Source organism: Nylanderia fulva, unplaced genomic scaffold (assembly GCF_048542155.1).
Source record: "Nylanderia fulva isolate GAGA-0341 unplaced genomic scaffold, ASM4854215v1 Scaffold21, whole genome shotgun sequence".
Lineage (NCBI taxonomy): Eukaryota > Metazoa > Arthropoda > Insecta > Hymenoptera > Formicidae > Nylanderia > Nylanderia fulva.
In genome coordinates, this window is record NW_028190275.1 from 3,459,772 (window position 1) to 3,482,291 (window position 22,520).

Below are 22,520 nucleotides of genomic sequence, written 5' to 3' on the forward strand. Positions count from 1 at the left end.
CTATAAGCGCTTCGCGATCGTATTTATAAGTCTCCAAATATCGATACAAAGTTAGTATAAGAGTGCTAGTGATCGACAACGCTTTATTTATTTGTGTCCGGTCATAAGGAAGAAATTTAGTTTTCGATGAAAATTTCGTGATTCGAAGTTTTAATCGCAAATAAATTCGCAAACATGTTTCTCATCACCTTTATGCTCATCGTCGCGATCTCTTTGATGATCGACGCGAAATTGCACAGGTAAGAGCACGTTGCATTGCATTATATGATATGATGAAAATGAAGATGATAGAAATGATCCTTTTTCGTAACTGCATCTAATTAATTAGATTTGAAGCGAAGCTTGTGTGCACGCAATTAACGTTTCAATAACGATAGGACGAAATTAGTTTACAAAAATGTATTTTTATTTATTAGTAAAAAGATAGCGACATAGAATATGTTATAGAAAAAGTGATTCTATGTGAATTCGCAAAATTTGTCTGTCTACCTTACAGTTTTGGTCTACATTTAATTGTCGTTAACGTACATGGTATTATAATTCGAGATCAAAACACTCAAGTATAAGTCATTTTTTTCACGCGTAAGCAAATAAACTCTCAGTACCAATGTTATTTTTTTCTGTTTGTTTACTCAGCTCTATGTATATATTCTGCTTTTATAATATTACTTTATTTGGAGTTATCTTCTTGTGCCAGATTGCATGCAATACGTTTTAGATCTAAAAATCAAAGTCTTTTAAGTTATAATGACTTTATTTTATATAAATATATAATGCATGATCCATAAAGTAAATATTATTTTAAATTTATATGAAATGCATAAATTATATAATCTAAAAAAAATTGCGGAGTTAATAAATGTTTTTGATATAACTAATGCATATATTATTCATATTGTGTAAAATATGTAAAATAAAGACCGAATGTTCTTTATGTTATTTCAAGGATATCATTACACAAGGTGAATTCTATTCGACACACTTCGAAGAATGTTGCCAATGACTATTTCAAATATTCTACAGACGAAGATGACCTTTATCCTTCGGTGCCTTTATGGCATAAATATGAAGATATTCAGTTTTATGGTAATATTACTATCGGAACTCCGCCGCAGGAATTTAAAGTAGTGTTTGATACTGGTTCCGCAAATCTTTGGGTACCATCCAAAAAATGCGACATTTTTTATAGCGTGACTTGCGGTGAGTAATTTATTAATATATACATGGTGTCTGATATAACGTGTCACACCGAAAATATACAAGTAGACCTTGTTTTATTTGGGAATAATTTTTTCTCAGCAAATATTTAAAAAATTTTCAAATCTCCCTATTGCGATAATTTTTGATATTACTTTCTATATTTTTTACAGTAAAGAATGACAAATATGATAGTACAAAATCCAGTACGTATATACAAAATGGTACTGAGATTAAGATTCCATATGGCAGTGACTTTATTAGGGGAAATATATCTACTGATGTAGTGAGTGTAAGTAATCATTAAACAAATAGGCCAATTTTATCAACTATAATCGTAGTTCATAAACATTTATCAAATATTTTTTATACACTGCCATTCCCGTGATATTTTATTATTAATATACCAATTTATATATATATATATATATATATATATATATATATATATATTTTTAGATTGCCGGTCTCAATGTTCAAAATCAAACATTTATTGAAGCAACATACGTACCAGGCTATGAATTTCTTACTGCACGTTTTGATGGTATTTTGGGCATGAGTTATTACAATATATCTGTCAGCGGAATAACGCCTGTGTTCGACAATCTAGTGAAACAACACCACGAGTTATCACCTATTTTCAGCTTTTATTTAAATACGTATATATTTTCTTATGCATTGCATATGTCTAAATGTTTTTAACAAAAAATATATATATATTACAATATAAAAAATATACAATCTGCGCAGAGAGGTTTGGGACAATGCCGGTGCTTTAATATTGGGTGGTGCCGATCCCGATCTTTACGAAGGCAATTTGACGTATGTTTCTGTTACTAAAAAAGGATACTGGCAATTTACTATGGAGGAGTATGTAATTTTCTAAATTATTCTTATAATTATAGTTACAACAAATTGTTAATATTATTATTATGCCGTAGGATCACAATATATGATAATTATAATAATAATAATTATAATTATATCTTGTGCGCGCGTGGCTGTCAAGCTATCGCTGATACAGGCATCTCATCAATATTAGGACCACGTTCGAACATCTCTATTATTAATGACCTTATTGGAACTTATTACGTTAATGGAGAGTATTTAGTAAGTATATACAATTATGCTTTTCACAATGACCTAGCTTTCTGTAGAAAAATTATAAAAAGTTACTAAAATATAAATTGATATTTGTGTTGTGAGTTGCTATTTCTTAATTTGATATTCTCTTTTAAAGCTAAACTGCAACAAGAAACACAGTCGTGAAATGCCAGTAATCAGTTTTTCTATAGGTAATCAAACGTTCGATCTTACCAGTAAGGATTACATCCAACCGGTAAATAGTATAGATCCTATAATAGATTTAAATCCAGAAATAATTGTCAAATCGACATTGATTTAACAATTATTTCTGACTAGATAATTATTTAAATTTCGCAAACTTACATTTTTTGTGTGCTTTAATCTATACAGATACCAGCACTAGGTCACACGTTGTGTAAAACTAGTTTTGTAGAGAAAGACACTGTTGATAATTTGTGGATTCTAGGAAATGCATTTTTTAGCCGTTATTATAGCGTGTATGATTTTGAGAAAAACCGAGTGGGATTTGCCCCAGCGAAACAAATGTCGATTGCTAGTTCTTAAAATTATATAACAAGACATCGCATTAAATGATAACTTCGCGAATAATTTAGTAACCTTTTATGGTTTTTTAATGTTTATTGACTTGTAATTTTTATCTATAATAACTTGATACAGTGTTATAAACGGATTTATTCGTTTTGAAGAATTAAAATGAGCATATATATGAAAAATAATTTCCATTCATTTGATATATTTTCTTTTTAGATACGCATTGTATTCTATTTCTGAACACAAATGAATTAAAATAAATTTTTTTTCCATATACTTTATATATATGTACATGTATATATTAATTATTAATACATACATATATATATTCATATACATATAAATTTTACCAATATAATTATAGTTTTCTTTTAAACCTATTTTTCGACAAATTTATCCAAAAAACTGTTTGTTAATAATAAAATTAAACTCCAATGTAAAGTAAAAAGTAAATAAATTTCAAGGTTTCTTTGAAAAATAAATTTTTCAAAAATAAAATAGATAATTTTTTTTTTAATAAAATTGTTATTATATACATTTTCCAGTTTTTCATTTCGGTAATACTGATTAATTTAAAAATTTTTTCTCTAATTCGAAATTGCATAAAAACAAGCGATATTTCATTAAAACTACGGTAATGAGGCAAAAGCATATATATTTATATAGACAAAAATGATTAAAAACAAAAGTGTACAGATTTTATCGTATAATATATAAATAAATGAGAAAACAATACAATAATTAAAATTTTTCAAAAAATGGTGCGGTCAGCTATATATCAAATCGGAATAAAAATTTATCAAAGTAAAAAAATACCATTCCACATTACGTTGTGTAAAACTTTATCGAAATTTTATTATAAATATTTTAAGATTTATTTGTAGTTTTAAGAAAAAATTCATACTTTTCCTTACGTCAACTGATATAAAGTTTACATATATCATCAATGTAAATTTTTGCATAGTTTATATATGAATATTATTGTTATTTCTCACTGGGGGATTGCTTTTTATTTTATTATTAATAAATTATCTAAATACGCGTATTAATTAAAGGGGCCTACCAAAAATATATGTTTAAATTAAATTGATTAATGGAAATCTTTGTCGGAATTCTTTTAAAATGCTTCGTGTGTTGTTACCAATCTCTCTTCGCTCAGGCATTCTATAAGCGCTGCGATCGTATATATAAGCCCTTGAATGTCGATACAAAGTTAGTATAAGAGTAGTAATCGGCAACGCTTTATTTTTCTGCGGGTCTAGTCATAAGAAAGAAATTTAGTTGTCGTTGAAAATTTCGTGATTCAAAGTTCCAATCACAAGTAAATTCGCGAACATGTTTCGCATTTTGATACTAATCGTCGCAATCTTTGTGATGATCGACGCGCAATTGCAGAGGTAAGTGTATATTGCATTACATTATATGATATGATCAATATTGAGATTATAGAGATAATTCTTTTTTTTTTCGTAATTGCATATGATTTTTTGAATTTGAAGCGAAGCTTGTGCGAACGCAATTAACGTTTCAATAACGATTTGACGAAATTATTTTACAAAAATGTATTTTTATTTATTAGTAAAAAGATGGTGACATAGAATTTGTTATAGAAAAAGTGATTCTGTGTGAATTTGCAAAATTTGTCTGTCTACCTTATAGTTTTGGTATAATTGTTATTGTCTTTTACTGTTTGTTTACTCAGGTCTGTGTACATTTTCTGCTCTTAGAATATTATTTTATTTGGAGTTATCTTCTTGTGCCAGATTGCATGCAATACGTTTTTGTTTGAAAAATCAAAGTCTTTTAAATTATAATGACTTTATTTTATTTATACAATACATGATGAATAAAGTAAATATTATTTCAAATATATATGAAACGCATAAATTATATAATCTAAATAAATCGCGGAGTTAATAAATGTTTCTGATATAACTAATGCATATATTATTTATATTGTGCAAAATATGTAAAATAAGACGGAACATTCTTTATATTATTTCAAGGATTTCATTACACAAGATGGATTCTATTCGACACACTTTGAAGGTGCGTGACACTGCCAATCCAACAGTTTCTACGCTCAAAGGGAGGGTGCCTTTATGCAATTATTTAAATGCTCAGTATTATGGTGTTGTTACTATCGGAACTCCGCCGCAGAAATTTAATGTAATGTTTGATACTGGTTCCTCAAACTTTTGGATATCATCCAAAAAGTGCAACCATTCAAACATTGCTTGCTGTAAGTTATTTATTAATAGCTACACGGTGTCTGATATAAGGTGTCACACCGAAAATATACAAGTCCTAGTGAGAAATGATGAATCGACGTCGAATCCATGTCGAATCGATGACGATTCGACCAATCATTTCTCACTGGGATAGATCTTGTTATTTGGCGATAATTTTTCTTCAGCAATTATTTAAAAAATTTTATTATTTTTAAATTTCCCTATTGCGATAAATTCCGATATTATTTTCTATTTTTTACAGTAAAGCATAACAAATATGATAGAACAAAATCCAGTACATATATACAAAATGGTACTGCGATTGAACTTCCATACGCCGGAGGCTCTGTGACGGGATCTTTATCTACTGACGTAGTGAGTGTAAGTAATCATTAAACAAATAAGCCAATTTAATCAACTACAATCGTAGTTTATAAACACATTTCGAGTAATTTTATACATTCCCATTCTCGTGATATTTTATTATTAATATACCAATTTATATATATTTCTAGATTGGCGGTCTCAATGTTCAAAATCAAACATTTGCGGAAGCAATACACGTGCGAGGCCAAGCGTTAATTGCTTCAAAATATGATGGTAATATGGGCATGGGTTTTAAAACGATATCCGTCAACGAAGTAATGCCTGTGTTCTACAATATAGTGAAACAAAGACTAGTGTCATCAGCCGTTTTCAGCTTTTATTTGAAAAAGTATATATGCATTTTCTTTTCATGCATTGCGTGTGTCTAAAAATGTTTATAACAAAATATATATATATATATATATATATATATATATATATATATTACAATATGAAAAATATATAAATTGCGCAGAGATCTTTCGGAGAATTTCGGTGGTGAATTAATATTGGGTGGTACGGATCCCGCTTATTACGAAGGCGAGTTGACGTATGTTCCTATCACTAAGAAAGGATACTGGCAATTTGCTATAAATAAGTACGTTATTTTTTAAATTATTCTCATAATCATAGTTACAACAAACCGTTAATATTATTATTGTAATGTAGAATCACAATACCTAATAATAATATTACCTTGTGCGACGGTGGCTGTCAAGCTATCGCTGATACAGGTACCTCATTAATATATGGACCAATTTTTGACATCTTAGTTATTAATAACTTTATTGGAGCTATTGACATTAATGGACTGTTTATAGTAAGTAAACAATTATACTTTTCACAATGACATAGCTTTCTGTAGAAAAATTATAAAAATAAGTTACTAAAATATAAATTGATATTTATGTTGTTAGTTGCTATTTCTTAATTTGATATTTTCTTTTGTTTAAAGTTACTCTGTGAGAAGAAAAACTCTACTAGCATGCCAGTAATCAGTTTTTCTATAGGTGATAAAGTGTTCAATCTTACCAGTGATGATTACGTCCAATCGGTAAATAATATAGATCCTATAATAGATTTAAACCCAGAAATGATTTTCAAATCGATATTCATTTAAATATTATTTCTAGCTAGGAAATTATTTAAATTTAGAAAACTTACATTTTTTGTGTGTGCTTTAATCTGTACAGTTTTCAAATAATGTTCGTGCGGAGTGTATGAGTGGTTTTGTTCCAGAGAATACTGATAAATTGTGGACTCTAGGAGATATATTTCTTAGCCGTTATTATAGCGTGTATGATTTTGAAAAAGACCGAGTGGGATTTGCCCCAGCGAAATAAATGTCGATTGCTATTTCTTGAAATAAGTTGAATAATGATTATAATAATAAGTCATCGCATTTAAATAAAACTTCGCCATTAATGTAGCAACTTTTTTATGGTTTTTTAATGTTTATTAACTACTAATTTTCTATTTATAGTTATGTAATACATTGTTATAAACGGATTTATTCGTTTTGGAGAATTAAAATGAGGATATATATGGAAAATATTTTTCAATAATAATTGGATATATTTTTTTCAATACACGTATTATTTATGAAAAGAAAAGAATTTTAAAAAATTTATTTTTCCCAATATTATATATGTATACATATATACACACATATATAATATTGAGAAAAATAAATTTTTTTAAATTCTTATATATATATATATATATATATATATATTTGCATAATTTATATATATATATATATATATACCTCTGCAAAAATATATATATATTACTGTTACCTTATCTTGAAAAGCGTAATATGTTATTGTAAAAGCAGCTGAATTTATTGCTGCTAATTATAATGTTTCTTGAAAACGAAATGTCATTTTCAAAGTTAATTGGTGCATAGCTGTCTGGTTGACGTAAACAATGTATTCTTTCGAAACGCTGATCGCATTTTCCTCATTAATTATACACACATTTAATAATTTATTTTAATAGTTTGTGCTAATTAAAGAAAATATTAAGCAAGATATTTTTAAATTTGATTGATTGTGTTGAAAACCCGGAAGTTTTTTCGAATGTATATACGAATGTATTTATAGTACCGCTGCACCTTGATAAACAATACTAACTCCAGTTGTTGACTAGAATTTATTTTATATACATCCAGTAAGTGCAGAAACTATTGGATGTTCGAAATTTCGCCATTCGAAGTTTTATAATTTCTGAAAATTTCGGAAACATGTTTCGCTTTCTTGTAGTGATCACGACACTCTTCGTGTTGATCGATGCACAACTTCAGAGGTAAATGCACACATTGTATTGCATTACATATCAGTGTGATAAATGTGAAATGTATAAAGACCGATCTATCTCATGAAATTGGTACAAAAATTGCGTAAATACAATTGATATTTTAATCGTAAATAAACGAAGTTTTTTTTACAAAAATAAATGTTTATTTATTAATAAAAAAATAATAGAATGTTTTTAAACAAAAGATTCTCATTAAATTTGTGGGACTCGCGCTTTAGTATATTTTGTAAGTAGAAACTTTATTGAATTGTTCTTATCATGTTTCTAATAGTAAACTAATTTTTAACGTGTAAGTAAGTAAAGTATATACTTAATTTTACTTGTTTGCTTGATGCTCTCTTTCCATATATCATATTTTTAATAAATACAAAATCATCTCGCATAGATTCACCCTTGTATATAGCAATTCAAAGTTTGTTAAATTATAATGACTAAAAACTTTAAATTATAAAATATTATTTTATATATATACATATGTAATATATAAATCAGATAATTTAAAGAAAGTATCTTTAATAATTTAATAATTTAATTAATCAAATTTTGTAACATAAATTATGCTTGACTATTTTGTATTTATATTGTTTAAATATATAATAATTTTTTTATTTCTTTGATATTTAAAAATGTATACCTTTTTCTTGACGACTTATATATATTTTTTAATATTTACTCTTTGCGCGCGAATGTGTGTGTGTGTGTGTGTGTGGATATATGTGTACATTGACATAAACATAATATGTTCGTGTGCATGTGTATACATGAATATGTAATAAAAAATATTTTTAATATTTAAAAGAATTCCACTACACAAGACGAATTCTGTTCGAAAAACTTTAAAAAAAGCTGGCATCGACTTGCAACAAATTGATTTGGTAGTAAACACTACTTCATCAGTACCATTAAAAAATTATTATGATGTTGACTATTATGGTGCTATTGCTATCGGAACTCCACCACAGACATTTACAGTAATATTTGATACTGGTTCCTCAAATCTTTGGGTACCATCGAAAGATTGCAGTCTTCTCAATATTGCTTGCAGTAAGTGCTTTAATATATGTATATATAAAATAATATATATAATTAATTTGCTTTTGTAAACATATAGTAATATTTTTTGAACTGCTCGGCTTATGAAAATATATTTGTTTAAAAAGAATTAAGAAGAATTTCATGTAATATTTTCTTCTTCGCGCTAAGTGTCACGCAGGAAAAAATAATTATAAATTTTTCGACATTTTTTTAAATCAAGAAATATCGATATATAAATATATGTAACACAATGAATTAATAACATATTTATGTTATTTTTTATTAAATATTACACACACATATTTTGTATTTAATTATTTAACTTTTTATTAAGGTTATTTAATTTTATTTAATTTAACTTTATTCAAAATTTTTTTTAAAACTTAACTTTTTTCAAATAATTAATATCAAATCAAAATGTACAAATTAAAAATGTTACAAAATTCTATTTTATCTGTTTACTATACGTGTGTTAAATAAATTTTTTTGAATTTTTAAAATAACAAACTATTATTTTAAGAATTAATAACATTGATGATGTAAATATTAAAAAGTTAAATGCTTTACAATTTGCATGCGCACAAACTTATTACAACTCACTATCTAAAGAAACAAATAAGCTTTGACAATTAAAGTTAACTCAAGTTAAATGGATGAACGCATTTAACCAAGAACACATAGCAAAGAGATTTATACAACGCTATATTGCATATTTAAGTTATTATTAATATAAAAAAATCTTTTTATTTTTAAAATCTCTCAATTTTATTAATTTATAATATTACTTACTATTTTTTTGCAGAAACGCATCGTAAATATGACAGCAGTAAATCCAGCACTTATCGACCAAATGGTACTGACTTTGCTATTCAATAAGGCACTGGCAGTCTCTCTGGATTCTTATCTACTGACGTAGTAAATGTAAGTCATCATTAAACACATAATCTAATTCAGTTACAATTACTTCAATTATAAATAATTTAGAAACATTTCCTAAATTTTTGTGCATCGTTATATTTTTTATTATTTTAATAGTAATAATTTATTATAGGTTGCCGGCCTCAATGTTCAGAATCAAACATTTGGAGAAGCAATTAATGAACCAGGTTTATCATTTGTTTTTGCAAAATATGACGGTATCTTGGGCATGGGTTACAATTCAATATCCGAAGATGGAGTGACACCTGTCTTCCAAAACATGGTGCAACAAGGTCTAGTGCCAGAACCTGTTTTCAGCTTCTATCTGAGTCGGTTCGTATGTTCTTTTATATTGCATTAGTCTAAAAGTGTTTTTAATTATATATATAATAAATTACAAGATAAAAAAATATATAATTTATGTAGAGACCCTTCAGCTGAGCTAGGTGGTGAATTAATATTGGGTGGTACCGATCCCGCTCATTACAATGGTGAATTCATATATGTCCCTATTAGTAAGCAAGGATACTGGCAATTTGGCATGGATAAGTATGTTATTTTTTTTTAATTACACTAATTATGTTGCGACAAATTAATTAACGTATTTATCGTACTGTAGAGTCGTATTAGATGGTAACGTTGTGTGCGGTAATGGTTGCCAAGCTATTGCTGACACAGGTACCTCGTTAATAGTTGGACCACCACCAGATATTTCCTTTATCAACGATTACATTGGAGCTGATGATAATGGATACGTAAGCAAACGATACATTTATCAATCGCATAATCTTCTATGATAATTTTACTGAACAATATATCTCTATAATACCTATTACTAAGTAGTACAATAATTTAATATTATCTGATGTTGAAAGGTGGATTGCGATTCGATTGATCAGTTGCCTGTAATTAATTTTGTTCTGAATAATCACACACTCCCTCTTAACTCTACCAATTACATTCTTCAAGTGAGTATTATAGATTATAATGCGATTTCTATTATCTAAGAATGTAAAATCACAATTGGATACTTAATTCTTTTGCAGGATGTTTCGGATGATGGCACCGTGATATGTGAGAGCGGTTTCTCAACTGGTAATTTGAATTTAGATTTTTGGATTCTGGGCGATGTATTTCTTGGCCCTTACTACACCGTATTCGATCTGGGAAATAATCAAGTAGGATTTGCTCCGTCGAAATAAATATCGGTTGTCTTGTTTTAAAGTCATACAGTTAGATCTAAATGACAATATCGTCAAGAATTAAATAAAACTATTTTTATATCATTAGATGCCTATTGTTTAGTAATTTTCAATTACAATTATTTAAGTGATCCGTTATATTATAAACGAATTTACGTGATGTATTCGAAAATCGAAACAAAAATATAAATGATATTTTTCATCAATTATTTGTTATAACTATTACATATTGTCCGAAATAAATCTGAATTAATTGAAATAACATGTGTATTTTTCTTGTGTACTCTATGTACTGATATATATATATATATATATATATATATATATATATATATATAGAGAGAGAGAGAGAGAGAGATACGTTATAATATCTATATCAGGAGAGAGAGAGAAAGAGTGCAAATGATACCAATTCAAATAAATTGTGAAAAGTTAAGACATATATATATATATATATATATATATATATATATATATATATATATATATACAGGGTGCCCCATAATTCGCGAATCACCTTTCATGGGCAGATAGAGCGTGTTAAACTGAATAGAAAAGTCCTGTATCATTTTGCGATATTTGCAATAATTATTGAGTTATTAACTAAAATATCTAAACGAATGAACGGGTCGAAAGCGATAGGCCGGACTCGGTGTGTGATGTCGGATGACTTATTTATTATATGCCGCTTAGTATCAAAAGTATCATCTTACTTTTCGAAAATATTTTAATAAATAACTCAATAATTATTGCGAATATCGCAAAATGATACATGAATTTTCTATTCAGTTTAACACGCTCTATCTGCTCATGAAAGGTGATTCGCGAATTATAGGACACTCTGTATATATATATATATATATATATATATATATATATATATATATATGTCTTAACTTTTCACAATTTATTTGAATTGGTATCATTTGCACTCTTTCTCTCTTTATAATATATATTATATTATAACGTATCTCTCTTGCATATCACTATAATAATTAATAGTCATTAACAGTATTGTATCACAGCTAATGCAGGAATGTTTTATAAATTTTGCAATTAATGATAACAACAAGTAATAATCCTTTCGTTTTTACAATGTATTTAATTATCTTCTTAATAATATTTCTCGTGATTTAATTTAGCATTTTATATATTTCTCAAATTTATTTCATAAATAAACTACGATTCCTTATATATAACTTTTTTATATTTACAATTACTCTATAAAATATATCCTATACAATTATTCTATAAAATTTTGAATACTAAGAAGTGAGTAAAAGCAATATAATAAGCAAACATGTCTATACAGAAATAGTAAAATGTTTGCAGGTTTGCTGACTGCATGAATGCTGCATAATTATGCAAATGTTCGATAGATATAAGAAAGTATTTCTTCGTATCATATTTTACCACATGAGACACGCACACGTTATATAATTATCCGATTCTCCTGAACAAAACATTTAAATTTCCTTGACATCAACTTTTTATCGTCCCGTCTATTAATTAATAAAAAATGAATATTAATGCTTTTATTTTTAAAAAGATACAACGTTATTATTGCGTCTGTAACAAATATAAAATTACGTCAGAATTATCTTTCATTTTCCAAAATATTGATTTTTTAAAAAGTACATACAAAATATTTGATAACATTGACATAAATATATACGTATATAAAAACGTTCTGACTCATTGTGTCCTTTAATGATTCCTTTTATAATAAATAACAAATCAAATGCTTTCTGTCAAATATACAAATTTCAATCATATAAATAATTATACATAACATAAATATATTGATAATACTATATAAATGCGATTATGTATGTCTTCGAATTCATTTAATCTTATCAGACATAATAGAATTTGATACGCTATAGACGTTCGTTTAATTGATATCGTTCACTTTAATTGTCGGATTCAAATGTTCCGATCTCTCACTAGATTTTCTATACTTCCCAAGAGAATGAGTCCATCTTCGACCAGCGATTTCACGTGTACGACAGTGACACGTACCAATTGATTTATTTTAAAATATCATCCATTCGAAGTCGCATGTGTGCGAAAAGCAAGAAATCGCGGAAGCGATGCACGAACCATGCTTAACATTTGTTACTGCAAAATTTGACGGCATTTTGGGCCTAGCTTATCTCTCAATATCAGTCAATGAAGTGATGCCTGTTTTTAACAACATGATCGAACAAGGCCTAGTGTTAAAACCTGTCTTCAGCTTCTATTTAAATAGGTAGATAGGTATTTTCTTTACATAGATACGCGCTAAGAGAGAGCAAATGTCGAAACAAACTCTTTTACATGTATATATATTTGTGTGTGTATATAACAATATAAAAAATATACAATTTATGCAAAAATTCTTATATAATCCTATTATAATTTGGTTTAACTTCATTAAGAATAAAAGAAGCTCACACTCAATTCTTTACAGATTGAACAGTTTGGCTTCAAGTCATGTACGAGCGGTTTCCAAGGATCTGACATGAGTCAGAATGGATTGCAATGGATTCTGGGCGATGTATTTCTTGGCAATTATTACACAGTTTTCGATATGGGCAATGATCAAGTAGGATTTGCCGTAGCAAAATAAACATCGATTCCATTTTCTTTTAATTACTGTTAAACATTGTTTTTTTTGAATGACAATCTTGCAACTAATTAAGTTTTCTTTGTATCACTTTTCATGCTTATTGTTTCGTAATTTTTAATTTATCCGGCATATTGTTATAGGTGAATATATGTCATATTTTCAAAAATTAAAATAAAAATATATATGCGATATCTTCTATGAATAAGTTAAATTATCTTTCATATCAAGATATATACTATATTATATTAATATTTTACATACATATATTCTGAATACAAATAAATAAGTTAAAATAAGATATATATGTGTATTCTTTTTATATACTCGATATATGTATACTGACATCTAAAATATCCAAATAAAATCCAATTTTATTTTATTATATTAAATAAAATATCATATCTCGTTGTATGTATTTCATGTGTTTGTAATCATTCATTCTTATTAAAATTTATTCATTAAATAAATAAACTTTAATTTTAATCATTGCCTGTTTAATAAATTTATATATTATCAACATAATTTTTGCATTATTTGTGCTAATTATGTTTTGTACCCTTAAATATTCCTACTTCTATTGTAAAAATAAATGGCCTTGTCGTCTATTAATTAAGTATTAAGAATATATTTTTGCGAAAGGTAATTTCTTTTTTATTTAATTATTAATAATTTATCTAAATTCACGTATTAATTAAAGGAGCATACCAAAAATATATGTTTAAATTAAATTGATTAATAGAATCGAAATTCTTTTTAAATGTTTCGTGTGTCGTTACCAATCTCTCCCCGCTCAAGCATTCTATAAGCGCTGCGATCGTATATATAAGCCCCTGAATGTCGATACAGGGTTAGTATAGAAGTAGTAATCGACATCGCTTTATTTTTCTGCGTGTCCGGTCAAAAGGAAGAAATTTAGTTGTCGCTGAAAATTTCGTGATTCGAAATTTCAATTGCAAGTAAATTCGCAAACATGATTCACATCACTTTTATACTCATCGTCGCGATCTTTGTGACGATCGACGCGCAATTGTACAGGTAAGAACACTTCGCATTGCATTATATGATATGATAAATATCGAAGATTATAGAGATGATCCTTTTTTTCGTAATTGCATCTAATTTTTTGGATTTGAAGCGAAGCTTGTGTGCACGCAATTAACGTTTCAATAACGATAGGACGAAATTAATTTACAAAAATGTATTTTTATTTATTAGTAAAAAGATGGCGACATAGAATATGTTATAAAAAAAGTGATTCTATGTGGAAATTCGCAAAATTTGTCTATCTACTTTATAGCTTTGATCTACATTTAATTGTCGTTAACGTACATGGTATTATAATTCGAAATCAAAACACTCAAGTATAAGTCATTTTTTTCACGCGTAAGCAAATAAACTCTCGATACCATAGTGTTATTGTTTTTTTCTGTTTGTTTACTCAGCTCTGTGTATATATTCTGCTTTTAGAATATTACTTTATTTAGAGTTATCTTCTTGTGCCAGTTATTTCTCACTGGGATTGCTTTTTTATTAAATTATTAATAATTTATCTAAATATACGTTATATTAATTAAAGAGAAATTCCAAAAATATATGTTTAAATTAAATTGATTAATAGAAATTCATCGGAATTTTTTTAAATGCTTTGTGTGTCGTTACCAATCTCTCCCCGCTCAAGCATACTATAAACGCTGCGATCGTATGTATAAGCCCCTGAATATCGATACAGAGTTAATATAAGAGTAGTAATCGACAACGCTTTATTTGTCTGTGTGTTCGATCATAAGGCAGAAATTTAATGGTCGCTGAAAATTTCGTGATTCGAAGATTTAATCGCAAATAAATTCGCAAACATGTTTCTCATCACCTTTATGCTCATCGTCGCGATTTTTTTGATGATCGACGCGAAATTGCACAGATAAAAGCACTTTGCATTGCATTATATGATATGATAAATATGAAGATTATAAAAATGATTCTTTTTTTCGTAACTGCATCTGATTAATTGGATTTGAAGCGAAGCTTGTGTGCATGCAATTAACGTTTCAATAACGATAGGACGAAATTATTTTACAAAAATGTATTTTTATTTAGTAGTAAAAAGATGGCGACTATTAAAGAATATGTTATAGAAAAAGTGATTCTATGTGAATTCGCAAAATTTGTCTGTTTACCTTACAGTTTTGGTCAACATTTAATTGTTGTTAACGTACATGATAATATAATTCAAGATCAAAATACTCAAGTATAAGTCATTTTTTTCACGCGTAAGCAAATAAACTCTCTGTACCAATGTGTTATTGTTTTTTTCTGTTTGTTTACTCAGCTCTGTGTATATATTCTGCTTTTAGAATATTACTTTATTTAGAGTTATCTTCTTGTACCAGATTGCATGCAATACGTTTTAGTTCTAAAAATCAAAGTCTTTTAAGTTATAATGACTTTATTTTATATATTTATATATATATATATATATATATATAATACATGATCTATAAAGTAAATAATAAAGTAAATAATATTTCAAATATATATGAAACGCATAAATTATATAATCTAAAAAATCGCGGAGTTAATAAATGTTTCTGATATAACTAATGCATATATATATATATATATATATATATATTATTTATATTGTGTAAAATATGTAAAATAAAACAGAATGTTCTTTATGTTATTTCAAGGATACCATTACACAAGATGAATTCTACTCGACACACTTTGAAGAATGTTGCCTGTTTCAAATATCCTACAGACGAAGATGGCCCTTATCCTTCGGTGCCTTTATGGAAATATGTAGATTCTCAGTATTATGGTAATATTACTATCGGAACTCCGCCGCAGGAATTTAAAGTAATATTTGATACTGGTTCCGCAAATCTTTGGGTACCATCCAGAAAGTGCAACGTTTTTTATAGCAATTTTTGCGGTAAGTAATTTATTAATATTTACACGGTGTCTGATATAAGGTGTCACACCGAAAATATACAAGTAGATCTTGTTTTATTTGAAAACAATTTTTCCTCAGCAAATACTTAAAAAAAATTTTTTTTAAAATCTCCCTATTGCGATAATTTTTTATATTATTTTCTATATTTTTTACAGACACGCATCCGAATTATGAAAGTAAAAAATCTAGTACATATATAGAAAATGGTACTGATGTTCAAATTGACACTGGCAGTGGCAAAATTGAGGCATTTGTATCTACTGATGTAGTGAATGTAAGTAATCATTAAACAAATAAGCCAATTTAATCAACTAGAATCGTAGTTTATAAACACTTTTTAAGTATTTTTTGTACACTGCCATTCTCGTGATATTTTATTATTAATATATCAATTTATTTCTAGGTTGCCGGTCTCAATATTGCCAATCAATCATTTCTGGAAGCAACATACGTGCCAGACCTTGCAGTCCTTCATGCACGTTATGATGGTATTTTGGGCTTGGGTTATGCCTCTATAGCTAATGGCGGAGTAAGGCCTGTGTTCGAAAATATGATACATCAAGGCCTGTCATTGCCTATTTTCAGCTTCTATTTGAATAAGTATATATTTTCTTATGCATTGCATATGTCTAAAAATGTTTTTAACAAAATATATATATATTACAATATGAAAAATATACAACCTGCGCAGAGATCTGTCGAACGATTACGGTGGTGAATTAATATTGGGTGGTACCGATCCTGATCGTTACACTGGCGCGATTACGTATGTTCCTGTTACTAAGAAAGGATTCTGGCAATTTACTCTGAAAGGGTACGTTATTTTCTAAATTATTCTCATAATCATTGTTACAACAAACTGTTAATATTATTATTGTGCTGTAGGATCAAAATACGTAATTATACCTTCTGCGCGGATGGCTGTCAAGCTTACGCTATTACAGGCACTCAAGCAGTATCAGGACCACTTTCGAACATCACTATTATTAATGACCTTATTGGAAGTGTTCATGAAAGTGGAATTTATTATGTAAGTAAACAATTATGCTTTTCACAATGACATAGCTTTCTGTAGAAAAATTATAAAAAGTTACTAAAATATAAATTGATATTTGTGTTGTAAGTTGATATTTCTTAATTTGATATTCTCTTTTGTTTAAAGACAAGCTGCAACAGGAAAAACCATGTTTATATGCCAGAAATCAGTTTTTCTATAGGTGATGCAGTGTTTCCTCTTAACAGTCAGGATTACATCCAACAGGTAAATAATAGAGTTCCTATAATAGATTTAAACCCAGAATTGACTGTCAAATCGACATTCATTTGACAATTATTTCTGGCTAGGAAATTATTTTAATTTAGAAAACTTATATTTTGTGTGTGTTCTTCAATCTTTACAGGTATCACCACTAAATACCATATTGTGTTCAACCAGTTTTGAATGGTATCAAACTAATGATGTAAATGACAATACGTGGATTCTAGGAGATGTATTTCTTGGCCGTTATTATAGCGTGTATGATCTTACCACAGACCATGTGGGATTTGCACCAGCGACATAAATGTCGATTACTATTTCTTAAAATTATATAACAAGACATCGCATTAAATGATAACTCGCGATTAATTTAATAACCTTTTATAGAATTTTAATGTTTATTGACTAGTCATTTTTTTATTTATATTTATGTGATACATTGTGATAAACGGATTATATGGAATATATTTTCCATTCATTTGATATATTTTCTTTTGAGACACGCACTGTATTGTTCTATTTCTGAACACAAATGAATTAAAAAAAAAATGTTTTCCATATACTATATATATATATTAATTATTAATACATATATATATATATATATATATATATAAATATATATATATATATATATATAAATTTCACTAATATAATTATAGTTTTTTTTTAGACCTATTTTTCGATAAATTTATCCAAAAAACTGTTAATCATAAAATTAAACCCCAATGTAAAGTAAAAAGTAAATAAATTTCAAGGTTGCTTTGAAAATAAATTTTTCAAAAATAAAATAGATGATTTTTTTCTTTAATAAAATTGTTATTATATACATTTTCCAGATTTTCATTCTTGTAATACTGATTAATTAAAAAATTTTTTTTTCTAATTCTAAATTGCATAAAAACAAGCGATATTTCAATAAAATTACCATACTGAGGCAAAAGCATATATTTATATAGACAAAAATGATTAAAAACATAAATAATGAATGTACAGATTTTATCGTATAATATATAAATAAATAAAAAAACAAAATAATTAAAATGTTTCAAAAAGATAATGGTCAGCTATATCTCAAATCGGAATAAAAATTCATCAAAGTAAAAAAATACCATATCACATCACGCTGTGTAAAACTTTATCGAAACTTTATTATGAATCTTTTAAGATGAATTTGTAGTTTTAAGAAAAAAATTCAATCTTTTCCCTACGTCAACTGATATAAAGTTTACATATATCATCAATATAAATCTTTGCATAGTTTATATATGAATATTATTGTTATTTCTCAACTGGGATTGCTTTTTTATTTAATTATTAATAATTTATCTAAATAACCGTTGTATTAATTAAAGGAGCATACCAAAAATATATGTTTAAATTAAATTGTTTAATAAAAATCTCTGTCGGAATTCTTTTTCAATGCTTTGTGTATCGTTAACAATTTCTTCCCGCTCAAGCATTCTATAAGCGCTGCGATCATATATATAAGCACCTGAATGTCGATACAGGGTTAGTATAAGAGTAGTAATCGACATCGCTTTATTTTTCTACATGTCCGGTCAAAAGGAAGAAATTTAGTTGTCGCTGAAAATTTCGTGATTCGAAATTTCAATCGCAAATAAATTCGCAAACATGATTCGCATCACTTTTATGCTCATCGTCGCGATCTTTGTGATGATCGACGCGCAATTGCACAGGTAAGTGCATATTGCATTGCATTATATGATATAATAAATATGAAGATTATAGAAATAATTCTTTTTTTCGTAATTGCATCTGATTTTATGGATTTGAAGCGAAGCTTGTGCGAACGCGATTAACGTTTTAATAACGATAGGAAGAAATAATTATTTTACAAAAATGTATTTTTATTTATTAGTAAAAAGATGGCGACATAGAATATGTTATAGAAAAAGTGAATCTATGTGAATTCGCAAAATTTGTCTATCTACCTTATAGCTTTGGTCTACATTTAATTGTCGTTAACGTACATGGTATTAAAATTCGAGATCAGTCATTTTTTTCACGCGTCAGCAAATAAACTCTCAGTACCAATGTGTTATTGTTTTTTTCTGTTTGTTTACTCAGCTCTATGTATATAATCTGCTTTTATAATATTACTTTATTTGAAGTTATCTTCTTGTGCCAGATTGCATGCAATACGTTTTAGTTCTAAAAATTAAAGTCTTTTAAGTTATAATGACTTTATTTTATATATATAATGCATGATCCATAAAGTAAATATTATTTTAAATTTAAATAAAACGCATAAATTATATAATCTAAAAAAATCGCGGAGTTAATAAATGTTTCTGATATAACCAATGCATATATCATTTATACTGTGTAAAATATGTAAAATAAAACAGAATGTTCTTTATGTTATTTCAAGGATATCACTACACAAGATGAATCAACGCACTTTGAGGAAGGTTGCTGATATTCCAAAAGTTTCTATAATCAAAGCTAGCACTCATACGGTGATTTTATGGAAATACGCAGATGCTGAGTATTATGGTTTTCTCAGTATCGGAACTCCGCACCAGGAATTTAGAATATTGTTTGATACTGCTTTCGCAAATTTTTGGGTACCATCCAGAAAGTGCCTGAATATTAATAGCTATTTTTGCAGTAAGTAATTTATTAATATATACACGGTGTCTAATGTAAGGTGTCAAACCGAAAATATGAAAAAGATCTTGTTTTATTTGGAGACAATTTTTCCTCAGCAAATACTTAAAAAATTTTTTATTTTTAAAATCTCCCTATATTGCAATAATTTTTGATATTACTTTCTATGTTTGTGACAGAAACCCATTTGAAATATAATAGTACAAAATCCAGCACATATATAAAAAATGGTACTGAGATTGACATTGACACTGGCAAAGGAATTATTATTGAAGGATTTGTATCTACTGATGTAGTGAGAGTAAGTAATCATTAAACTAATAGACCAATTTAATCAACTTCAATCGTAGTTTATAAACACTTTTCAAATATTTTTTATACATTGTCATTCTCGTGATATTTTATTATTAATATATCAATTCATTTCTAGATTGCCGGTCTCAATGTTAAAAGACAATCATTTATAGAAGTAACACGCGTGTCAGACCTTCTGTACCGTCATGCACATTTTGATGGTATTTTGGGCATGGGTTATGCTTCTATATCCAAAGGCGGAATAAGGCCTGTGTTCGACAATATGATACATCAAAAACTAGTGTCAAAACCCATTTTCAGCATTTACTTGAATAGGTATATATTTTCTTATGCATTGCATATATCTAAACATGTTTTTAACAAAAAATGTGTATATTATAATATAAAAAATATACAATCTGCGCAGAAATCTTTCAGACTATGTCGGTGGTAATTTAATATTGGGTGGTACCGATCCCGATCTTTACGAAGGCGAATTGACGTATGTTCCTGTTATTGAAACAGGATACTGGCAATTTGCTATGAAAGAGTACGTTATTTTCTAAATTATGCTTATAATCATAGTTACAACAAATTGTTAATGTTATTATTGTGCCGTAGGATCATAGTACGTAATTATACCTTCTGCGCTGGTGGCTGTCCAGCTATCCTTGTTACAAGCAGCCCATTTTTATATGGACCAGCATCGAACATCTCTATTATTAATGACCTTATTGGAAGTGTTCGTGAAAATGGAATTTATTATGTAAGTAAACAATTATGCTTTTCACAATGACATAACTTTCTGTAGAAAAATTATAAAAAGTTACTAAAATATAAATTAATATTTATGTGTTGTTAGTTGCTAGTTCTTAATTTGATATTCTCTTTTGTTTAAAGTTACTCTGTGACAAGAGAAACTCTTCTAGTATGCCAGTAATCAGTTTTTTTATAAGTAATAAAGTGTTCAATCTTACCAGTGATGATTACATCCAACCGGTAAATAGTATAGATCCTATAATAGATTTAAACCCAGAAATGATTTTCAAATCGACATTCATTTGATAATTATTTCTGTCTAGGAAATTATTTAAAATATTTAGAAAACTTACATTTTTTTGTGTGTCCTTCAATCTATACAGATATCACCATTTAATACGGTGAAATGTTACTCCGGTTTTCAAGATCATGACTCTGATGAAGATGTCTGGGTTCTAGGATATGTATTTCTTGGCCGTTATTATAGCGTGTATGATTTTGAAAAAAACCGAGTGGGATTGGCCCCAGCGAAATAAATGTCGATTGCTATTTCTTAAAATTATATAACAAGACATCCAATTAAATGATAACTTTGCGAATAATTTGGTAACCTTTTATGGTTTTTTAATGTTTATTGACTTGTAGTTTTTATCTATAATAACTTGATACATTGTTATAAACGGATTTATTCGTTTTGAAAAATTAAAATGAGCATATATATGGAAAATAATTTCCATGCATTTGATATATTTTCTTTTCAGACACGTACTGTATTCTATTTCTGAAGACAAATGAATTAAAAAAAAATGTTTTCCATATACTATATATATATATTAATTATTAATACATATATATATATATATATATATATATATAAATTTCACTAATATAATTATAGTTTTCTTTTAGACCTATTTTTCGACAAATTTATCCAAAAAACTGTTAATCATAAAATTAAACCCCAATGTAAAGTAAAAAGTAAATAAATTTCAAGGTTTCTTTGAAAATAAATTTTTCAAAAATAAAATAGATGATTTTTTTCTTTAATAAAATTGTTATTATATACATTTTCCAGATTTTCATTCTTGTAATACTGATTAATTAA

At 27.4% G+C, this 22,520-nt stretch overlaps 5 protein-coding genes across 7 annotated transcripts; all 5 read left to right on the top strand.

Moving 5' to 3' along the window:
- Positions 1–19: 19 nt before the first annotated feature.
- LOC114939903 (lysosomal aspartic protease-like) lies at positions 20–3,118 on the top strand. Of its 2 annotated transcripts, none has more exons than XM_085482570.1 (8): positions 20–239; positions 947–1,200; positions 1,371–1,489; positions 1,657–1,856; positions 1,948–2,067; positions 2,139–2,307; positions 2,438–2,492; positions 2,674–2,762. In XM_085482570.1, the coding sequence occupies exons 1-8, from the start codon at positions 175–177 to the stop codon at positions 2,700–2,702; spliced, it is 1,011 nt and encodes a 336-aa protein (XP_085338696.1). In that variant the 5' UTR covers positions 20–174; the 3' UTR covers positions 2,703–2,762. The 2 variants fall into 2 exon arrangements, with proteins under 2 accessions (XP_085338696.1, XP_029170177.1); XM_029314344.2 differs by having other exon boundaries at positions 23–239; positions 2,438–2,536; positions 2,674–3,118.
- Positions 3,119–4,068: 950 nt separating this feature from the next.
- On the top strand, positions 4,069–7,019 carry LOC114939904 (lysosomal aspartic protease-like). Of its 2 annotated transcripts, none has more exons than XM_029314345.2 (8): positions 4,069–4,232; positions 4,842–5,077; positions 5,329–5,447; positions 5,582–5,781; positions 5,908–6,030; positions 6,102–6,252; positions 6,388–6,486; positions 6,626–7,019. In XM_029314345.2, exons 1-8 carry the CDS (start codon positions 4,171–4,173, stop codon positions 6,773–6,775), a joined length of 1,140 nt encoding a protein of 379 aa, XP_029170178.2. In that variant the 5' UTR covers positions 4,069–4,170; the 3' UTR covers positions 6,776–7,019. The 2 variants fall into 2 exon arrangements, with proteins under 2 accessions (XP_029170178.2, XP_029170179.1); XM_029314346.1 differs by having other exon boundaries at positions 6,672–6,766.
- A 527-nt stretch (positions 7,020–7,546) lies between these two features.
- Positions 7,547–11,112, top strand: LOC114939911 (lysosomal aspartic protease-like). Its single transcript, XM_085482485.1, has 8 exons — positions 7,547–7,739; positions 8,551–8,795; positions 9,589–9,707; positions 9,838–10,037; positions 10,131–10,253; positions 10,324–10,459; positions 10,580–10,672; positions 10,751–11,112. Exons 1-3 carry the CDS (start codon positions 7,678–7,680, stop codon positions 9,660–9,662), a joined length of 381 nt encoding a protein of 126 aa, XP_085338611.1. The 5' UTR covers positions 7,547–7,677; the 3' UTR covers positions 9,663–9,707; positions 9,838–10,037; positions 10,131–10,253; positions 10,324–10,459; positions 10,580–10,672; positions 10,751–11,112.
- Positions 9,934–13,517, top strand: LOC146723313 (lysosomal aspartic protease-like). Its single transcript, XM_085482658.1, has 5 exons — positions 9,934–10,037; positions 10,131–10,253; positions 10,324–10,459; positions 10,751–10,882; positions 13,359–13,517. The coding sequence occupies exons 1-5, from the start codon at positions 9,934–9,936 to the stop codon at positions 13,515–13,517; spliced, it is 654 nt and encodes a 217-aa protein (XP_085338784.1).
- An 842-nt stretch (positions 13,518–14,359) lies between these two features.
- Positions 14,360–22,207, top strand: LOC114939916 (uncharacterized). Its single transcript, XM_085482659.1, has 16 exons — positions 14,360–14,552; positions 16,205–16,449; positions 16,626–16,744; positions 16,874–17,070; positions 17,162–17,284; positions 17,356–17,500; positions 17,633–17,731; positions 17,871–18,029; positions 19,337–19,428; positions 20,124–20,362; positions 20,542–20,663; positions 20,793–20,992; positions 21,084–21,206; positions 21,278–21,422; positions 21,557–21,655; positions 21,799–22,207. Exons 1-16 carry the CDS (start codon positions 14,488–14,490, stop codon positions 21,949–21,951), a joined length of 2,325 nt encoding a protein of 774 aa, XP_085338785.1. The 5' UTR covers positions 14,360–14,487; the 3' UTR covers positions 21,952–22,207.
- Positions 22,208–22,520: the final 313 nt, after the last annotated feature.